Source organism: Ascaphus truei, unplaced genomic scaffold (genome assembly GCF_040206685.1).
Source record: "Ascaphus truei isolate aAscTru1 unplaced genomic scaffold, aAscTru1.hap1 HAP1_SCAFFOLD_293, whole genome shotgun sequence".
NCBI classification, from domain to species: Eukaryota; Metazoa; Chordata; class Amphibia; order Anura; family Ascaphidae; genus Ascaphus; species Ascaphus truei.
In genome coordinates, this window is record NW_027455891.1 from 215,001 (window position 1) to 234,461 (window position 19,461).

General features: G+C 52.3%; 1 protein-coding gene across 8 annotated transcripts in view; it reads right to left on the reverse strand.

The window, feature by feature from the left end:
- Nucleotides 1–19,461, reverse strand: part of LOC142483065 (rho-related BTB domain-containing protein 2-like) — a 200,594-nt gene that overhangs the window by 28,099 nt on the left and 153,034 nt on the right. For 7 of the 8 annotated variants that reach the window (XR_012797212.1, XR_012797211.1, XR_012797210.1 and 4 more), the window contains one exon: nucleotides 5,004–5,092. Coding sequence is in view for 4 of the 8 variants with exons in the window: in XM_075583146.1 (XP_075439261.1) it covers nucleotides 5,004–5,092 (89 nt within the window). In the remaining 4 variants the exon portion in view is untranslated. The remainder of the gene's footprint in view (nucleotides 1–5,003; nucleotides 5,093–19,461) is intronic. The other variant, XR_012797213.1, reaches the window with a different exon arrangement.

A 19,461-nucleotide genomic window follows, 5' to 3' on the forward strand; every position in this document is an offset into this window, starting at 1 on the left:
GTGACACCGGCGCCCCGGGGAGCGCAGGTTAGGGGTCTCTGTGACCTGACCACGGCTCACACTATAACTGGGACACACAGGGTGTCAGTGACACCGGCGCCCCGGGGAGCGCAGGTTAGGGGTCTCTGTGACCTGACCACGGCTCACACTATAACTGGGACACACAGGGTGTCAGTGACACCGGCGCCCCGGGGAGCGCAGGTTAGGGGTCTCTGTGACCTGACCACGGCTCACACTATAACTGGGACACACAGGGTGTCAGTGACACCGGCGCCCCGGGGAGCGCAGGTTAGGGGTCTCTGTGACCTGACCACGGCTCACACTATAACTGGGACACACAGGGTGTCAGTGACACCGGCGCCCCGGGGAGCGCAGGTTAGGGGTCTCTGTGACCTGACCACGGCTCACACTATAACTGGGACACACAGGGTGTCAGTGACACCGGCGCCCCGGGGAGCGCAGGTTAGGGGTCTCTGTGACCTGACCACGGCTCACACTATAACTGGGACACACAGGGTGTCAGTGACACCGGCGCCCCGGGGAGCGCAGGTTAGGGGTCTCTGTGACCTGACCACGGCTCACACTATAACTGGGACACACAGGGTGTCAGTGACACCGGCGCCCCGGGGAGCGCAGGTTAGGGGTCTCTGTGACCTGACCACGGCTCACACTATAACTGGGACACACAGGGTGTCAGTGACACCGGCGCCCCGGGGAGCGCAGGTTAGGGGTCTCTGTGACCTGACCACGGCTCACACTATAACTGGGACACACAGGGTGTCAGTGACACCGGCGCCCCGGGGAGCGCAGGTTAGGGGTCTCTGTGACCTGACCACGGCTCACACTATAACTGGGACACACAGGGTGTCAGTGACACCGGCGCCCCGGGGAGCGCAGGTTAGGGGTCTCTGTGACCTGACCACGGCTCACACTATAACTGGGACACACAGGGTGTCAGTGACACCGGCGCCCCGGGGAGCGCAGGTTAGGGGTCTCTGTGACCTGACCACGGCTCACACTATAACTGGGACACACAGGGTGTCAGTGACACCGGCGCCCCGGGGAGCGCAGGTTAGGGGTCTCTGTGACCTGACCACGGCTCACACTATAACTGGGACACACAGGGTGTCAGTGACACCGGCGCCCCGGGGAGCGCAGGTTAGGGGTCTCTGTGACCTGACCACGGCTCACACTATAACTGGGACACACAGGGTGTCAGTGACACCGGCGCCCCGGGGAGCGCAGGTTAGGGGTCTCTGTGACCTGACCACGGCTCACACTATAACTGGGACACACAGGGTGTCAGTGACACCGGCGCCCCGGGGAGCGCAGGTTAGGGGTCTCTGTGACCTGACCACGGCTCACACTATAACTGGGACACACAGGGTGTCAGTGACACCGGCGCCCCGGGGAGCGCAGGTTAGGGGTCTCTGTGACCTGACCACGGCTCACACTATAACTGGGACACACAGGGTGTCAGTGACACCGGCGCCCCGGGGAGCGCAGGTTAGGGGTCTCTGTGACCTGACCACGGCTCACACTATAACTGGGACACACAGGGTGTCAGTGACACCGGCGCCCCGGGGAGCGCAGGTTAGGGGTCTCTGTGACCTGACCACGGCTCACACTATAACTGGGACACACAGGGTGTCAGTGACACCGGCGCCCCGGGGAGCGCAGGTTAGGGGTCTCTGTGACCTGACCACGGCTCACACTATAACTGGGACACACAGGGTGTCAGTGACACCGGCGCCCCGGGGCGCGCAGGTTAGGGGTCTCTGTGACCTGACCACGGCTCACACTATAACTGGGACACACAGGGTGTCAGTGACACCGGCGCCCCGGGGAGCGCAGGTTAGGGGTCTCTGTGACCTGACCACGGCTCACACTATAACTGGGACACTCAGGGTGTCAGTGACACCGGCGCCCCGGGGAGCGCAGGTTAGGGGTCTCTGTGACCTGACCACGGCTCACACTATAACTGGGACACACAGGGTGTCAGTGACACCGGCGCCCCGGGGCGCGCAGGTTAGGGGTCTCTGTGACCTGACCACGGCTCACACTATAACTGGGACACACAGGGTGTCAGTGACACCGGCGCCCCGAGGAGCGCAGGTTAGGGGTCTCTGTGACCTGACCACGGCTCACACTATAACTGGGACACACAGGGTGTCAGTGACACCGGCGCCCCGGGGAGCGCAGGTTAGGGGTCTCTGTGACCTGACCACGGCTCACACTATAACTGGGACACACAGGGTGTCAGTGACACCGGCGCCCCGGGGAGCGCAGGTTAGGGGTCTCTGTGACCTGACCACGGCTCACACTATAACTGGGACACACAGGGTGTCAGTGACACCGGCGCCCCGGGGAGCGCAGGTTAGGGGTCTCTGTGACCTGACCACGGCTCACACTATAACTGGGACACACAGGGTGTCAGTGACACCGGCGCCCCGGGAGCGCAGGTTAGGGGTCTCTGTGACCTGACCACGGCTCACACTATAACTGGGACACACAGGGTGTCAGTGACACCGGCGCCCCGGGGAGCGCAGGTTAGGGGTCTCTGTGACCTGACCACGGCTCACACTATAACTGGGACACACAGGGTGTCAGTGACACCGGCGCCCCGGGGAGCGCAGGTTAGGGGTCTCTGTGACCTGACCACGGCTCACACTATAACTGGGACACACAGGGTGTCAGTGACACCGGCGCCCCGGGGAGCGCAGGTTAGGGGTCTCTGTGACCTGACCACGGCTCACACTATAACTGGGACACACAGGGTGTCAGTGACACCGGCGCCCCGGGGAGCGCAGGTTAGGGGTCTCTGTGACCTGACCACGGCTCACACTATAACTGGGACACACAGGGTGTCAGTGACACCGGCGCCCCGGGGAGCGCAGGTTAGGGGTCTCTGTGACCTGACCACGGCTCACACTATAACTGGGACACACAGGGTGTCAGTGACACCGGCGCCCCGGGGAGCGCAGGTTAGGGGTCTCTGTGACCTGACCACGGCTCACACTATAACTGGGACACACAGGGTGTCAGTGACACCGGCGCCCCGGGGAGCGCAGGTTAGGGGTCTCTGTGACCTGACCACGGCTCACACTATAACTGGGACACACAGGGTGTCAGTGACACCGGCGCCCCGGGGAGCGCAGGTTAGGGGTCTCTGTGACCTGACCACGGCTCACACTATAACTGGGACACACAGGGTGTCAGTGACACCGGCGCCCCGGGGAGCGCAGGTTAGGGGTCTCTGTGACCTGACCACGGCTCACACTATAACTGGGACACACAGGGTGTCAGTGACACCGGCGCCCCGGGGAGCGCAGGTTAGGGGTCTCTGTGACCTGACCACGGCTCACACTATAACTGGGACACACAGGGTGTCAGTGACACCGGCGCCCCGGGGAGCGCAGGTTAGGGGTCTCTGTGACCTGACCACGGCTCACACTATAACTGGGACACACAGGGTGTCAGTGACACCGGCGCCCCGGGGAGCGCAGGTTAGGGGTCTCTGTGACCTGACCACGGCTCACACTATAACTGGGACACACAGGGTGTCAGTGACACCGGCGCCCCGGGGAGCGCAGGTTAGGGGTCTCTGTGACCTGACCACGGCTCACACTATAACTGGGACACACAGGGTGTCAGTGACACCGGCGCCCCGGGGAGCGCAGGTTAGGGGTCTCTGTGACCTGACCACGGCTCACACTATAACTGGGACACACAGGGTGTCAGTGACACCGGCGCCCCGGGGAGCGCAGGTTAGGGGTCTCTGTGACCTGACCACGGCTCACACTATAACTGGGACACACAGGGTGTCAGTGACACCGGCGCCCCGGGGAGCGCAGGTTAGGGGTCTCTGTGACCTGACCACGGCTCACACTATAACTGGGACACACAGGGTGTCAGTGACACCGGCGCCCCGGGGAGCGCAGGTTAGGGGTCTCTGTGACCTGACCACGGCTCACACTATAACTGGGACACACAGGGTGTCAGTGACACCGGCGCCCCGGGGAGCGCAGGTTAGGGGTCTCTGTGACCTGACCACGGCTCACACTATAACTGGGACACACAGGGTGTCAGTGACACCGGCGCCCCGGGGAGCGCAGGTTAGGGGTCTCTGTGACCTGACCACGGCTCACACTATAACTGGGACACACAGGGTGTCAGTGACACCGGCGCCCCGGGGAGCGCAGGTTAGGGGTCTCTGTGACCTGACCACGGCTCACACTATAACTGGGACACACAGGGTGTCAGTGACACCGGCGCCCCGGGGAGCGCAGGTTAGGGGTCTCTGTGACCTGACCACGGCTCACACTATAACTGGGACACACAGGGTGTCAGTGACACCGGCGCCCCGGGGAGCGCAGGTTAGGGGTCTCTGTGACCTGACCACGGCTCACACTATAACTGGGACACACAGGGTGTCAGTGACACCGGCGCCCCGGGGCGCGCAGGTTAGGGGTCTCTGTGACCTGACCACGGCTCACACTATAACTGGGACACACAGGGTGTCAGTGACACCGGCGCCCCGGGGAGCGCAGGTTAGGGGTCTCTGTGACCTGACCACGGCTCACACTATAACTGGGACACACAGGGTGTCAGTGACACCGGCGCCCCGGGGAGCGCAGGTTAGGGGTCTCTGTGACCTGACCACGGCTCACACTATAACTGGGACACACAGGGTGTCAGTGACACCGGCGCCCCGGGGAGCGCAGGTTAGGGGTCTCTGTGACCTGACCACGGCTCACACTATAACTGGGACACACAGGGTGTCAGTGACACCGGCGCCCCGGGGAGCGCAGGTTAGGGGTCTCTGTGACCTGACCACGGCTCACACTATAACTGGGACACACAGGGTGTCAGTGACACCGGCGCCCCGGGGGAGCGCAGGTTAGGGGTCTCTGTGACCTGACCACATGTGCACATGGAATAAACGCTGAGAGAGTATAGGGGGATCCCTAAAACACAACACGCACCCCCTTCCCCCATCTCACCTGCGCCATCTCCAGGTAAAACAGCACCTGTCCATCTATGTCCACACCCTGCACGTAAGAGGCAAGGAGCTCGTCCACCGCGTGCTGCTCTGGAGGAGGAAGAGAGAGAGACAGCGGTGACATTCTAACCGGGACACTGCGGTGACATTCTAACCGGGACACTGCGGTGACATTCTAACCGGGACACTGCGGTGACATTCTAACCGGGACACTGCGGTGACATTCTAACCGGGACACTGCGGTGACATTCTAACCAGGAGACTGCGTTGACATTCTAACCAGGAGACTGCGGTGACATTCTAACCAGGAGACTGCGGTGACATTCTAACCAGGAGACTGCGGTGAAATTCTAACCTGGAGACTGCGGTGACATTCTAACCGGGACACTGCGGTGACATTCTAACCGGGAGACTGCGGTGACATTCTAACCGGGAGACTGCGGTGACATTCTAACCGGGACACTGCGGTGACATTCTAACCGTGAGACTGTGGTGACATTCTAACCGGGAGACTGCGGTGACATTCTAACCAGGAGACTGCGGTGACATTCTAACCAGGACACTGCGGTGACATTCTAACCAGGAGAGAGACACAGCAGATAACAACGTCTCTTAGCATGGATTGCCCTTGACACACAGGCCTGGCTGTTGTAGGAATGCATCGCGTAGACACGAGGCAGCCCTGTGTGATTAGGAAGGATGTGATAATGTTAGATGTGGTAGAGTTTACGGGGTCTGTGCATAACCACGGATTTGACCACTGGTCCATTTTTTGGGGCACAGACCATGACGACAGTCTGCCTTATGGTCAATTATCCGACGACATTTTCTGTGTCCCCGGGGGAAATGTGAGGAGTTCCTTTTCTGCTGAACGAGTACAACAGCGGCGAGAAAAAAAAGTGTGTGGCCCACAATGATAACTACGGTAATACCATCGTTTTCCATGAGAACCCTCTTAAATCAAAACCAGTCTTTTCTTAAATATTCAATAGGTTTAGATTAACCAATTCCATGACTTTTGATATAATATTGTGCATGAATTAGACAAACAGAGTAAATAAAAGTGAAATCCTGGTTATATCAGCTAAATTAAAGGGGATAATAAGAATCAGGTGTTTAAATAATTAGGTAGATCTTCAGGGGTGAGTTTGGGAGGCCCCACCCTATATAAAGACCAGAAACATTGTGAGTTTGGGAGGCCCCACCCTATATAAAGATCAGAAACATTGTGAGTTTGATCTCCACCATACAGGTGTGTGGAAACGCGTCACGCCACAATCAAAATAAATGTCTGAGGACCTCAGAAAAGCCGTTATTGATGTTCATCAGTTTAGAAAGGGTTAAAAAAAACATTTAAGGATTTGGGGCTCCACAAATCCACTGTCAGACCGATAGTATACAAATGGAGAAAGTTCAAGACCAGTCACTCTATCCAAGAGCAGTCGTCCGGCCAAAATCTCTCCAAGAACAAACCGACAAATCATCCAGGAAGTCACACAGAACCCCATACAACATCCAAGGATCTGCAGGTCCCTCTCGTCTCGGCTAATGTGAGTGTTCATGACTCAACTATCAGTAAAAGACTGAACAAGAATGGTGTTCATGGAAGGATAGTCAAGAGGAAACAACTGCCCTGTAAAAAGAGCATTGCTGCCCGTCTGAAGTTCACAAAGAGCACAAAGATGATCCACAAGACTTCTGGAACAAAGTTCTCTGGAAAGACGAGTCAAAGGTAGAACTTTTTGGCCTCAATGAGAAACGTTATGTTTGGCGAAAACCAAAACTGTGTTTGAACAGAAGAACCTCATCCCAACCGTGGGAGTGTGATGGTTTGGGGCTGCTTTGCTGCCTCAGGACCAGGACGGCTTTCCATCATTGACACAAACATGAATTCTGCATTGTGACCCTGTGGCTCTAGCAGTAGGATTATGGACTTTTAACAGGCAGGGTGTCCGCTCCTTAGGCACTTTTGTGGGGTGTTAGTGCCTCTGCTTACCCTCTCAAAATGGCTGCCTCCTCCCTGCTCGCCACGTGGCTGGGGACTATGCCTCCCTTAGTTAGGGGATATCTTCCCAGTTTTCTCCCCTCTCCCCAGGGTCCCAGCTCAGGTTGGTACCTTATTTAGATTAGTACCTTGTCCAGGGGGGGTCTTCTCCTTTCTTCCTCCCAGCCGCGGGAGGCTACCGCGTGTGGCTCTGCAAACCCAGGGGGGGGGGGGGTCCGTCCCCGCTCTCCTCCGGCTCCCCTTCTATCTGTGCTCCACGGAGCACACGGGACCTCGCCGCCTCTTTCCTCCGGTCCCGCAGCCGAGGCCGAGTCACGCGGCCGTCAGAGGGGGAAGGTCCGCAGCAGGGGATTGGCGCCCGCAAGAGGCCCCCCCGAGCACAGGCAAACACTCACCGAAGCCTCGAGCGAGCACATCGGAGCTCTGTGAGTCACGGGGCTCAGTCCAGGAGGCTTGGTTTGTTTAATTTCAAACTTTTCTTTCTTTTTTTCCCTATGTGCTCTATGCTTGTTGCGCTATTCTAATGGAGGGGCTCGGGAGCTTGCTCCTCACACTGCCATCCTCCCCGACGTCACCGGAAGTCTCATGAATTCTGCATTGTATCAGAAGATTCTAGAGGAGAATGTCAGGCCAATCCATCCATGAGCTGAACCTTAAGTGAAAGTGGGTCATACAGCAAGACAATGACCCTATATGTACAAGCAGAGATACACAAGAATGGCTGCAGAAGAAGAAATTCTGCCTTTTAGAATGGCCTAGTCAACGTCCGGAGCTAAAACCCATCGAAATGTGATAGGACCTGAAGTGAGCTACCCATGCAAGGAAGCCCGCAAATGTCACTGAGCTGAAGCAGTTCTGTAAGGAAGAATGGGCCAAAACTCCTCAAACCCGATGTGAGAGACTGACCGGCAGTTACAGGACACGCGCAGCTGAAGTCATTGCTGCTCAAGCGGGCGCCACCAGGTACTGAATCTGAAACGGTCACACACACACGGATACTGAATGTTTAATCATTTGTGGATATATAAATTATGAAAAAGTATCATGTTCTCATGGGTTGTTTGATCAGGTTATCTTTATCTATTATAGGGCCTTAGATTAAGATCAAATAACAATTTAGGTTTGAAATATGGGAAAATCCTAAGGGGTTCCCGAACGTTTCCCACCACTGTAGATGCCTAGTAGATGTAGATGCCCCTGCAAAAGTAATCTACTACAGCCCCCCTGCAACCGTAATCTACTACAGCCCCCCTGCAACCGTAATCTACTACAGCCCCCCTGCAACCGTAATCTACTACAGCCCCCCTGCAACCGTAATCTACTACAGCCCCCCTGCAACCGTAATCTACTACAGCCACCCTGCAACCGTAATCTACTACAGCCCCCCTGCAACCGTAATCTACTACAGCCCCCCTGCAACCGTAATCTACTACAGCCCCCCTGCAACCGTAATCTACTACATCCCCCCTGCAACTGTAATCTACTACAGCCCCCCTGCAACCGTAATCTACTACAGCCCCCCTGCAACCGTAATCTACTACAGTCACCCTGCAACCGTAATCTACTACAGCCACCCTGCAACCGTAATCTACTACAGCCACCCTGCAAAAGTAATCTACTACAGCCCCCCTGCAACGTAATCTACTACAGCCACCCTGCAAAAGTAATCTACTACAGCCCCCCTGCAACCGTAATCTACTACAGCCACCCTGCAACCGTAATCTACTACAGCCACCCTGCAAAAGTAATCTACTACAGCCCCCCTGCAACGTAATCTACTACAGCCCCCCTGCAAAAGTAATCTACTACAGCCCCCCTGCAACCGTAATCTACTACAGCCACCCTGCAACCGTAATCTACTACAGCCACCCTGCAACCGTAATCTACTACAGCCACCCTGCAACCATAATCTGCTACAGCCACTCTGCAAAAGTAATCTACTACAGCCCCCCTGCAACCGTAATCTACTACAGCCCCCCTGCAACCGTAATCTACTACAGCCCCCCTGCAACCGTAATCTACTACAGCCACCCTGCAAAAGTAATCTACTACAGCCCCCCTGCAACCGTAATCTACTACAGCCACCCTGCAACCGTAATCTACTACAGCCCCCCTGCAAAAGTAATCTACTACAGCCCCCCTGCAACCGTAATCTGCTACAGCCACCCTGCAAAAGTAATCTACTACAGCCCCCTGCAACCGTAATCTACTATAGCCACCCTGCAACCGTAATCTACTACAGCCCCCCTGCAAAAATAATCTACTACAGCCCCCCTGCAACCGTAATCTGCTACAGCCACCCTGCAAAAGTAATCTACTACAGCCCCCCTGCAACCGTAATCTACTATAGCCACCCTGCAACCGTAATCTACTACAGCCACCCTGCAAAAGTAATATATTACAGCCACCCTGCAACCGTAATCTACTACAGCCACTCTGCAACCGTAATCTACTACAGCCCCCCTGCAACCGTAATCTACTACAGCCACCCTGCAAAAGTAATCTACTACAGCCACCCTGCAACCGTAATCTACTACAGCCACCCTGCAAAAGTAATCTACTACAGCCCCCCTGCAAGAGTAATCTACTACAGCCACCCAGCAAAAGTAATCTACTACAGCCACCCTGCAAAAGTAATCTACTACAGCCCCCTGCAAAAGTAATCTACTACAGCCACCCAGCAAAAGTAATCTACTACAGCCACCCTGCAAAAGTAATCTACTACAGCCACCCTGCAACCGTAATCTGCTACAGCCACCCTGCAAAAGTAATCTACTACAGCCACCCTGCAAAAGTAATCTACTACAGCCCCCCTGCAAAAGTAATCTACTACAGCCAATGAATGAAAATGGCTTGAAATTGCAAAACGCGTTTCCTGTAGGATTGGGAAGTGGGGAAGAAGGGGCTGTTTAATAGTAAGGAAGGAAATAGAGAGCGAAATGCTCCATTGTCTGCTGACAGCTCACATGTTTCCATACTGTATACAGGCTGGCTGGGGATGTGCATGTATGTACAGTGTATGTATATATATATCCGAGCTCCCTCTTACCTCTGGTGCAGGAAGGGGAGCCAGTTGGTTATGAGCTGCCGGAGCCCCGCGCGATCGGGGAGCGATCCGGTGCAGACGGTGGCAATCTTGGATGTTTCGCATGCACGATGCAGGAGATGCGCATGCGTAGTGCAGCGGCCATGCTAGATGGCTCCGCAAGAGCTGCACGGGACTACAAGTCCCAGGCTCCTTTAGGGTAGGCACCACATGGGCAGGTCGAGCCAATAAGGCTCAAGAAGCAGGATTTGTGTTAAGCGCGAACTGAGCCAGCGCGCCAGTCGGAAGGCAACAGACATGGCAAGTGTCCAGGGAGCAGTGCTTCCCTAGACTAGGCCTAGGTTTGCCCCTTAGGTCCTGAGTCACCATAGCTTGTGTATTGTAGGGAAGGCCACAGGATAGGGACGCTTCCCCTTAGTACAGAGTGGTACTATAGCACCGGTGAGCGGACGGCCAGGCGGTGCCCTGCGGCCTGGGACCAGGCCAGGGACCTGTAGACATTGTGTGAGACCCTCCAGCTGGAGCTCGCACTTCACAAGCCGGTCCGGATGCGTAAGGAGTGAGGGGATTATTGGAGGCCCCACGTCGTGGGACCGGACTGACCCTCTAGTTCCTCAGCTGCACCGGAATACAGGAGTGCCCAGGGAGGTATCTATAAGAGCACCAACAGTCCACAGGGGCAGCGCTAGCTCACACTTGGGTGGGACGGACATTGGGAAGGACACCAGGGTTATTGGTGCCACCGCACCCTCACTACGTTGGGGCACTGGGCTACACTGTGGGTATTACACTGGGATACTGTTATTGTGTTGTGTGTGTGTGTGTACTGTAAATACTCGTTATATACCTGTGTGTGTATTAATTTCTGTGGTAGTTCCTGTGAGGGGTTATCCCGCCCACGCTGGGATCCCTCACAGGTGGAGGCTCTGCCGGAAGGAGAAAGCTCACCCCAGGCTCCCAGTGGCGGAGGCTTAGGCCTCCTGTGAGCATCAAGGACAGCCGCACGTGTAGTCTACCTTAGGCATAGGGAAAGGGGGCCACACACACACACATTATATATATATATATATATCCCGTGCTTCTATATACAGGCTGGATGGGGGTGTATATCTGGCGGTCCCCTCACACAGCCGGGGTAATGAGTCAGAAGGACAGAAGCAGACAGACGGGGGGAGGTCACCTTGTTTAGAGGTCGTATGGATTATCTGACACCCTGCGTTCATACGAGGGAAATCAGCCTGGGGTGATTAACCCATTCACACAGAGCAATATGAGGCAGGGACCCTGGGACAGAGGCCAGCTGAAACCTGCACACTATGTTCATGGGAATCATATTGTACAGTGAGAGCGAGTATCTGCAATGTTACTCCAGTCTATACCCCCAATTATCGCTACTTTTGTATTTTTCACAGCCACAGCGCCACTATTTCTTATTTACAAAAACGCACAATTCCCAGATCCCTTTATTTTATGGAGAAGGGACTTCTTTTAATAAGCCTCAGCCATTCGTACGTTTGCAGCCTACATATTAAGCCAGGCACAATATCACTGTCTGTGTGTGTGTGTGTGTGTGTGTGTGTGTGTGTGTGTGTGTGTGTGTGTGTGTATGTATGTGTATGTATGTGTGTGTATGTATGTGTGTGTGTATGTATGTGTGTGTATATGTGTGTATATGTGTGTATATGTGTATGTGTGTGTGTATGTATGTATGTATATGTATCTTTATATATATAGCGAGATCCAGGTACACAGCGCATCACAGCAGTAATATACGGGACATAAGACATAATGGGAAGACATGCTTCAGACATAGCAGTAACAATAGGAAAAGGGGTCCCTGTCCCGAAGAGCTTACAATCTAAGTGGTAAGAACGGAGACAGGGAAAAGAACGCATGGGGGCTAAACCAAACACAGTATGGAGAGATGTATGCTGTGTATTACCCAGAGACAGGGAAAAGAACGCATGGGGCTAAACCAAACACAGTATGGAGAGATGTATGCTGTGTATTACCCGGAGATAGGGAAAGAACGCATGGGGCTAAACCAAACACAGTATGGAGAGATGTATGCTGTGTATTACCCGGAGACAGGGAAAAGAACGCATGGGGCTAAACCAAACACAGTATGGAGAGATGTATGCTGTGTATTACCCGGAGACAGGGGAAAGAACGCATGGGGGCTAAACCAAACACAGTATGGAGAGATGTATGCTGTGTATTACCCGGAGACAGGGAAAGAATGCATGGGGCTAAACCAAACACAGTATGGAGAGATGTATGCTGTGTATTACCCGGAGATAGGGAAAGAACGCATGGGGCTAAACCAAACACAGTATGGAGAGATGTATGCTGTGTATTACCCGGAGATAGGGAAAGAACGCATGGGGCTAAACCAAACACAGTATGGAGAGATGTATGCTGTGTATTACCCGGAGACAGGGAAAAGAACGCATGGGGCTAAACCAAACACAGTATGGAGAGATGTATGCTGTGTATTACCCGGAGACAGGGGAAAGAACGCATGGGGGCTAAACCAAACACAGTATGGAGAGATGTATGCTGTGTATTACCCGGAGACAGGGAAAGAATGCATGGGGCTAAACCAAACACAGTATGGAGAGATGTATGCTGTGTATTACCCAGAGACAGGGGAAAGAATGCATGGGGCTAAACCAAACACAGTATGAAGAGATGTATGCTGTGTATTACCCGGAGATAGGGAAAGAACGCATGGGGCTAAACCAAACACAGTATGGAGAGATGTATGCTGTGTATTACCCGGAGACAGGGAAAAGAACGCATGGGGCTAAACCAAACACAGTATGGAGAGATGTATGCTGTGTATTACCCGGAGACAGGGGAAAGAACGCATGGGGGCTAAACCAAACACAGTATGGAGAGATGTATGCTGTGTATTACCCGGAGACAGGGAAAGAATGCATGGGGCTAAACCAAACACAGTATGGAGAGATGTATGCTGTGTATTACCCAGAGACAGGGGAAAGAATGCATGGGGCTAAACCAAACACAGTATGGAGAGATGTATGCTGTGTATTACCCGGAGACAGGGGAAAGAACGCATGGGGGCTAAACCAAACACAGTATGGAGAGATGTATGCTGTGTATTACCCGGAGACAGGGAAAAGAACGCATGGGGGCTAAACCAAACACAGTATGGAGAGATGTATGCTGTGTATTACCCGGAGACAGGGGAAAGAACGCATGGGGGCTAAACCAAACACAGTATGGAGAGATGTATGCTGTGTATTACCCGGAGACAGGGAAAAGAACGCATGGGGGCTAAACCAAACACAGTATGGAGAGATGTATGCTGTGTATTACCCGGAGACAGGGAAAAGAACGCATGGGGGCTAAACCAAACACAGTATGGAGAGATGTATGCTGTGTATTACCCGGAGACAGGGGAAAGAACGCATGGGGGCTAAACCAAACACAGTATGGAGAGATGTATGCTGTGTATTACCCGGAGACAGGGGAAAGAACGCATGGGGGCTAAACCAAACACAGTATGGAGAGATGTATGCTGTGTATTACCCGGAGACAGGGAAAAGAATGCATGGGGCTAAACCAAACACAGTATGGAGAGATGTATGCTGTGTATTACCCGGAGACAGGGGAAAGAATGCATGGGGCTAAACCAAACACAGTATGGAGAGATGTATGCTGTGTATTACCCAGAGACAGGGGAAAGAACGCATGGGGCTAAACCAAACACAGTATGGAGAGATGTATGCTGTGTATTACACGGAGACAGGGGAAAGAACGCATAGGGCTAAACCAAACACAGTATGGAGAGATGTATGCTGTGTATTACCCGGAGACAGGGAAAGAACGCATGGGGCTAAACCAAACACAGTATAGAGAGATGTATGCTGTGTATTACCCGGAGACAGGGAAAAGAACGCATGGGGCTAAACCAAACACAGTATGGAGAGATGTATGCTGTGTATTACCCGGAGACAGGGAAAAGAACGCATGGGGCTAAACCAAACACAGTATGGAGAGATGTATGCTGTGTATTACCCGAAGACAGGGGAAAGAACGCATGGGGCTAAACCAAACACAGTATGGAGAGATGTATGCTGTGTATTACCCGGAGACAGGGGAAAGAACAAATGGGGCTAAACCAAACACAGTATGGGGAGATGTATGCTGTGTATTACCCGGGGACAGGGGAAAGAACGCATGGGGCTAAACCAAACACAGTATGGAGAGATGTATGCTGTGTATTACCCGGAGACAGGGAAAAGAACGCATGGGGCTAAACCAAACACAGTATGGAGAGATGTATGCTGTGTATTACCCAGAGACAGGGGAAAGAACGCATGGGGGCTAAACCAAACACAGTATGGAGAGATGTATGCTGTGTTTTACCCGGAGACAGGGAAAGAACGCATGGGGCTAAACCAAACACAGTATGGAGAGATGTATGCTGTGTATTACCCAGAGACAGGGGAAAGAACGCATGGGGGCTAAACCAAACACAGTATGGAGAGATGTATGCTGTGTATTACCCGGAGACAGGGAAAAGAACGCATGGGGGCTAAACTAAACACAGTATGGAGAGATGTATGCTGTGTATTACCCGGAGACAGGGAAAGAACGCATGGGGGCTAAACCAAACACAGTATGGAGAGATGTATGCTGTGTATTACCCGGAGACAGGGAAAGAACGCATGGGGGCTAAACCAAACACAGTATGGAGAGATGTATGCTGTGTATTACCCGGAGACAGGGAAAAGAACGCATGGGGCTAAACCAAACACAGTATGGAGAGATGTATGCTGTGTATTACCCGGAGACAGGGGAAAGAACGCATGGGGGCTAAACCAAACACAGTATGGAGAGATGTATGCTGTGTATTACCCGGAGACAGGGGAAAGAATGCATGGGGGCTAAACCAAACACAGTATGGAGAGATGTATGCTGTGTATTACCCGGAGACAGGGAAAAGAATGCATGGGGGCTAAACCAAACACAGTATGGAGAGATGTATGCTGTGTATTACCCGGAGACAGGGAAAAGAACGCATGGGGCTAAACCAAACACAGTATGGAGAGATGTATGCTGTGTATTACCCGGAGACAGGGGAAAGAACGCATGGGGGCTAAACCAAACACAGTATGGAGAGATGTATGCTGTGTATTACCCGGAGACAGGGAAAGAATGCATGGGGCTAAACCAAACACAGTATGGAGAGATGTATGCTGTGTATTACCCAGAGACAGGGAAAGAATGCATGGGGCTAAACCAAACACAGTATGGAGAGATGTATGCTGTGTATTACCCGGAGACAGGGAAAAGAACGCATGGGGCTAAACAAAACACAGTATAGAGACATGTATGCTGTGTATTACCCGGAGACAGGGAAAGAATGCATGGGGCTAAACCAAACACAGTATGGAGAGATGTATGCTGTGTATTACCCGGAGACAGGGGAAAGAACGCATGGGGGCTAAACCAAACACAGTATGGAGAGATGTATGCTGTGTATTACCCGGAGACAGGGAAAAGAACGCATGGGGGCTAAACCAAACACAGTATGGAGAGATGTATGCTGTGTATTACCCGGAGACAGGGGAAAGAACGCATGGGGGCTAAACCAAACACAGTATGGAGAGATGTATGCTGTGTATTACCCGGAGACAGGGAAAAGAACGCATGGGGGCTAAACCAAACACAGTATGGAGAGATGTATGCTGTGTATTACCCGGAGACAGGGAAAAGAACGCATGGGGGCTAAACCAAACACAGTATGGAGAGATGTATGCTGTGTATTACCCGGAGACAGGGGAAAGAACGCATGGGGGCTAAACCAAACACAGTATGGAGAGATGTATGCTGTGTATTACCCGGAGACAGGGGAAAGAACGCATGGGGGCTAAACCAAACACAGTATGGAGAGATGTATGCTGTGTATTACCCGGAGACAGGGAAAAGAATGCATGGGGCTAAACCAAACACAGTATGGAGAGATGTATGCTGTGTATTACCCGGAGACAGGGGAAAGAATGCATGGGGCTAAACCAAACACAGTATGGAGAGATGTATGCTGTGTATTACCCAGAGACAGGGGAAAGAACGCATGGGGCTAAACCAAACACAGTATGGAGAGATGTATGCTGTGTATTACACGGAGACAGGGGAAAGAACGCATAGGGCTAAACCAAACACAGTATGGAGAGATGTATGCTGTGTATTACCCGGAGACAGGGAAAGAACGCATGGGGCTAAACCAAACACAGTATAGAGAGATGTATGCTGTGTATTACCCGGAGACAGGGAAAAGAACGCATGGGGCTAAACCAAACACAGTATGGAGAGATGTATGCTGTGTATTACCCGGAGACAGGGAAAAGAACGCATGGGGCTAAACCAAACACAGTATGGAGAGATGTATGCTGTGTATTACCCGAAGACAGGGGAAAGAACGCATGGGGCTAAACCAAACACAGTATGGAGAGATGTATGCTGTGTATTACCCGGAGACAGGGGAAAGAACAAATGGGGCTAAACCAAACACAGTATGGGGAGATGTATGCTGTGTATTACCCGGGGACAGGGGAAAGAACGCATGGGGCTAAACCAAACACAGTATGGAGAGATGTATGCTGTGTATTACCCGGAGACAGGGAAAAGAACGCATGGGGCTAAACCAAACACAGTATGGAGAGATGTATGCTGTGTATTACCCAGAGACAGGGGAAAGAACGCATGGGGGCTAAACCAAACACAGTATGGAGAGATGTATGCTGTGTATTACCCGGAGACAGGGAAAAGAACGCATGGGGCTAAACCAAACACAGTATGGAGAGATGTATGCTGTGTATTACCCGGAGACAGGGGAAAGAACGCATGGGGGCTAAACCAAACACAGTATGGAGAGATGTATGCTGTGTATTACCCGGAGACAGGGGAAAGAATGCATGGGGGCTAAACCAAACACAGTATGGAGAGATGTATGCTGTGTATTACCCGGAGACAGGGGAAAGAACGCATGGGGCTAAACCAAACACAGTATGGAGAGATGTATGCTGTGTATTACCCGGAGACAGGGAAAAGAATGCATGGGGGCTAAACCAAACACAGTATGGAGAGATGTATGCTGTGTATTACCCGGAGACAGGGGAAAGAACGCATGGGGGCTAAACCAAACACAGTATGGAGAGATGTATGCTGTGTATTACCCGGAGACAGGGAAAAGAATGCATGGGGGCTAAACCAAACACAGTATGGAGAGATGTATGCTGTGTATTACCCGGAGACAGGGGAAAGAACGCATGGGGGCTAAACCAAACACAGTATGGAGAGATGTATGCTGTGTATTACCCGGAGACAGGGGAAAGAATGCATGGGGGCTAAACCAAACACAGTATGGAGAGATGTATGCTGTGTATTACCCGGAGACAGGGAAAAGAATGCATGGGGGCTAAACCAAACACAGTATGGAGAGATGTATGCTGTGTATTACCCGGTGACAGGGAAAGAACGCATGAGGCTAAACCAAACAGTATGGAGAGATGTATGCTGTGTATTACCCGGAGACAGGGAAAGAACGCATGGGGCTAAACCAAACACAGTATGGAGAGATGTATGCTGTGTATTACCCGGAGACAGGGAAAAGAACGCATGGGGGCAAAACCAAACACAGTATGGAGAGATGTATGCTGTGTATTACCCGGAGACAGGGAAAAGAACGCATGGGGCTAAACCAAACACAGTATGGAGAGATGTATGCTGTGTATTACCCGGAGACAGGGAAAAGAACGCATGGGGCTAAACCAAACACAGTATGGAGAGATGTATGCTGTGTATTACCCGGAGACAGGGGAAAGAACGCATGGGGCTAAACCAAACACAGTATGGAGAGATGTATGCTGTGTATTACCCGGAGACAGGGAAAAGAACGCATGGGGCTAAACCAAACACAGTATGGAGAGATGTATGCTGTGTATTACCCGGAGACAGGGAAAAGAACGCATGGGGCTAAACCAAACACAGTATGGAGAGATGTATGCTGTGTATTACCCGGAGACAGGGAAAAGAACGCATGGGGCTAAACCAAACACAGTATGGAGAGATGTATGCTGTGTATTACCCGGGGACAGGGAAAGAACGCATGGGCTAAACCAAACACAGTATGGAGAGATGTATGCTGTGTATTACCCGGAGACAGGGAAAGAACGCATGGGGCTAAACCAAACACAGTATGGAGAGATGTATGCTGTGTATTACCCGGGGACAGGGAAAGAACGCATGGGGCTAAACCAAACACAGTATGGAGAGATGTATGCTGTGTATTACCCGGAGACAGGGGAAAGAACGCATGGGGCTAAACCAAACACAGTATGGAGAGATGTATGCTGTGTATTACCCGGAGACAGGGGAAAGAACAAATGGGGCTAAACCAAACACAGTATGGAGAGATGTATGCTGTGTATTACCCGGAGACAGGGAAAGAACGCATGGGGGCTAAACCAAACACAGTATGGAGAGATGTATGCTGTGTATTACCCGGAGACAGGGAAAGAACGCATGGGGGCTAAACCAAACACAGTATGGAGAGATGTATGCTGTGTATTACCCGGAGACAGGGAAAAGAACGCATGGGGCTAAACCAAACACAGTATGGAGAGATGTATGCTGTGTATTACCCGGAGACAGGGGAAAGAACGCATGGGGGCTAAACCAAACACAGTATGGAGAGATGTATGCTGTGTATTACCCGGAGACAGGGGAAAGAATGCATGGGGGCTAAACCAAACACAGTATGGAGAGATGTATGCTGTGTATTACCCGGAGACAGGGAAAAGAATGCATGGGGGCTAAACCAAACACAGTATGGAGAGATGTATGCTGTGTATTACCCGGAGACAGGGAAAAGAACGCATGGGGCTAAACCAAACACAGTATGGAGAGATGTATGCTGTGTATTACCCGGAGACAGGGGAAAGAACGCATGGGGGCTAAACCAAACACAGTATGGAGAGATGTATGCTGTGTATTACCCGGAGACAGGGAAAGAATGCATGGGGCTAAACCAAACACAGTATGGAGAGATGTATGCTGTGTATTACCCAGAGACAGGGGAAAGAATGCATGGGGCTAAACCAAACACAGTATGGAGAGATGTATGCTGTGTATTACCCGGAGACAGGGAAAGAATGCATGGGGCTAAACCAAACACAGTATGGAGAGATGTATGCTGTGTATTACCCGGAGACAGGGAAAGAATGCATGGGGCTAAACCAAACACAGTATGGAGAGATGTATGCTGTGTATTACCCAGAGACAGGGGAAAGAATGCATGGGGCTAAACCAAACACAGTATGGAGAGATGTATGCTGTGTATTACCCGGAGACAGGGGAAAGAACGCATGGGGGCTA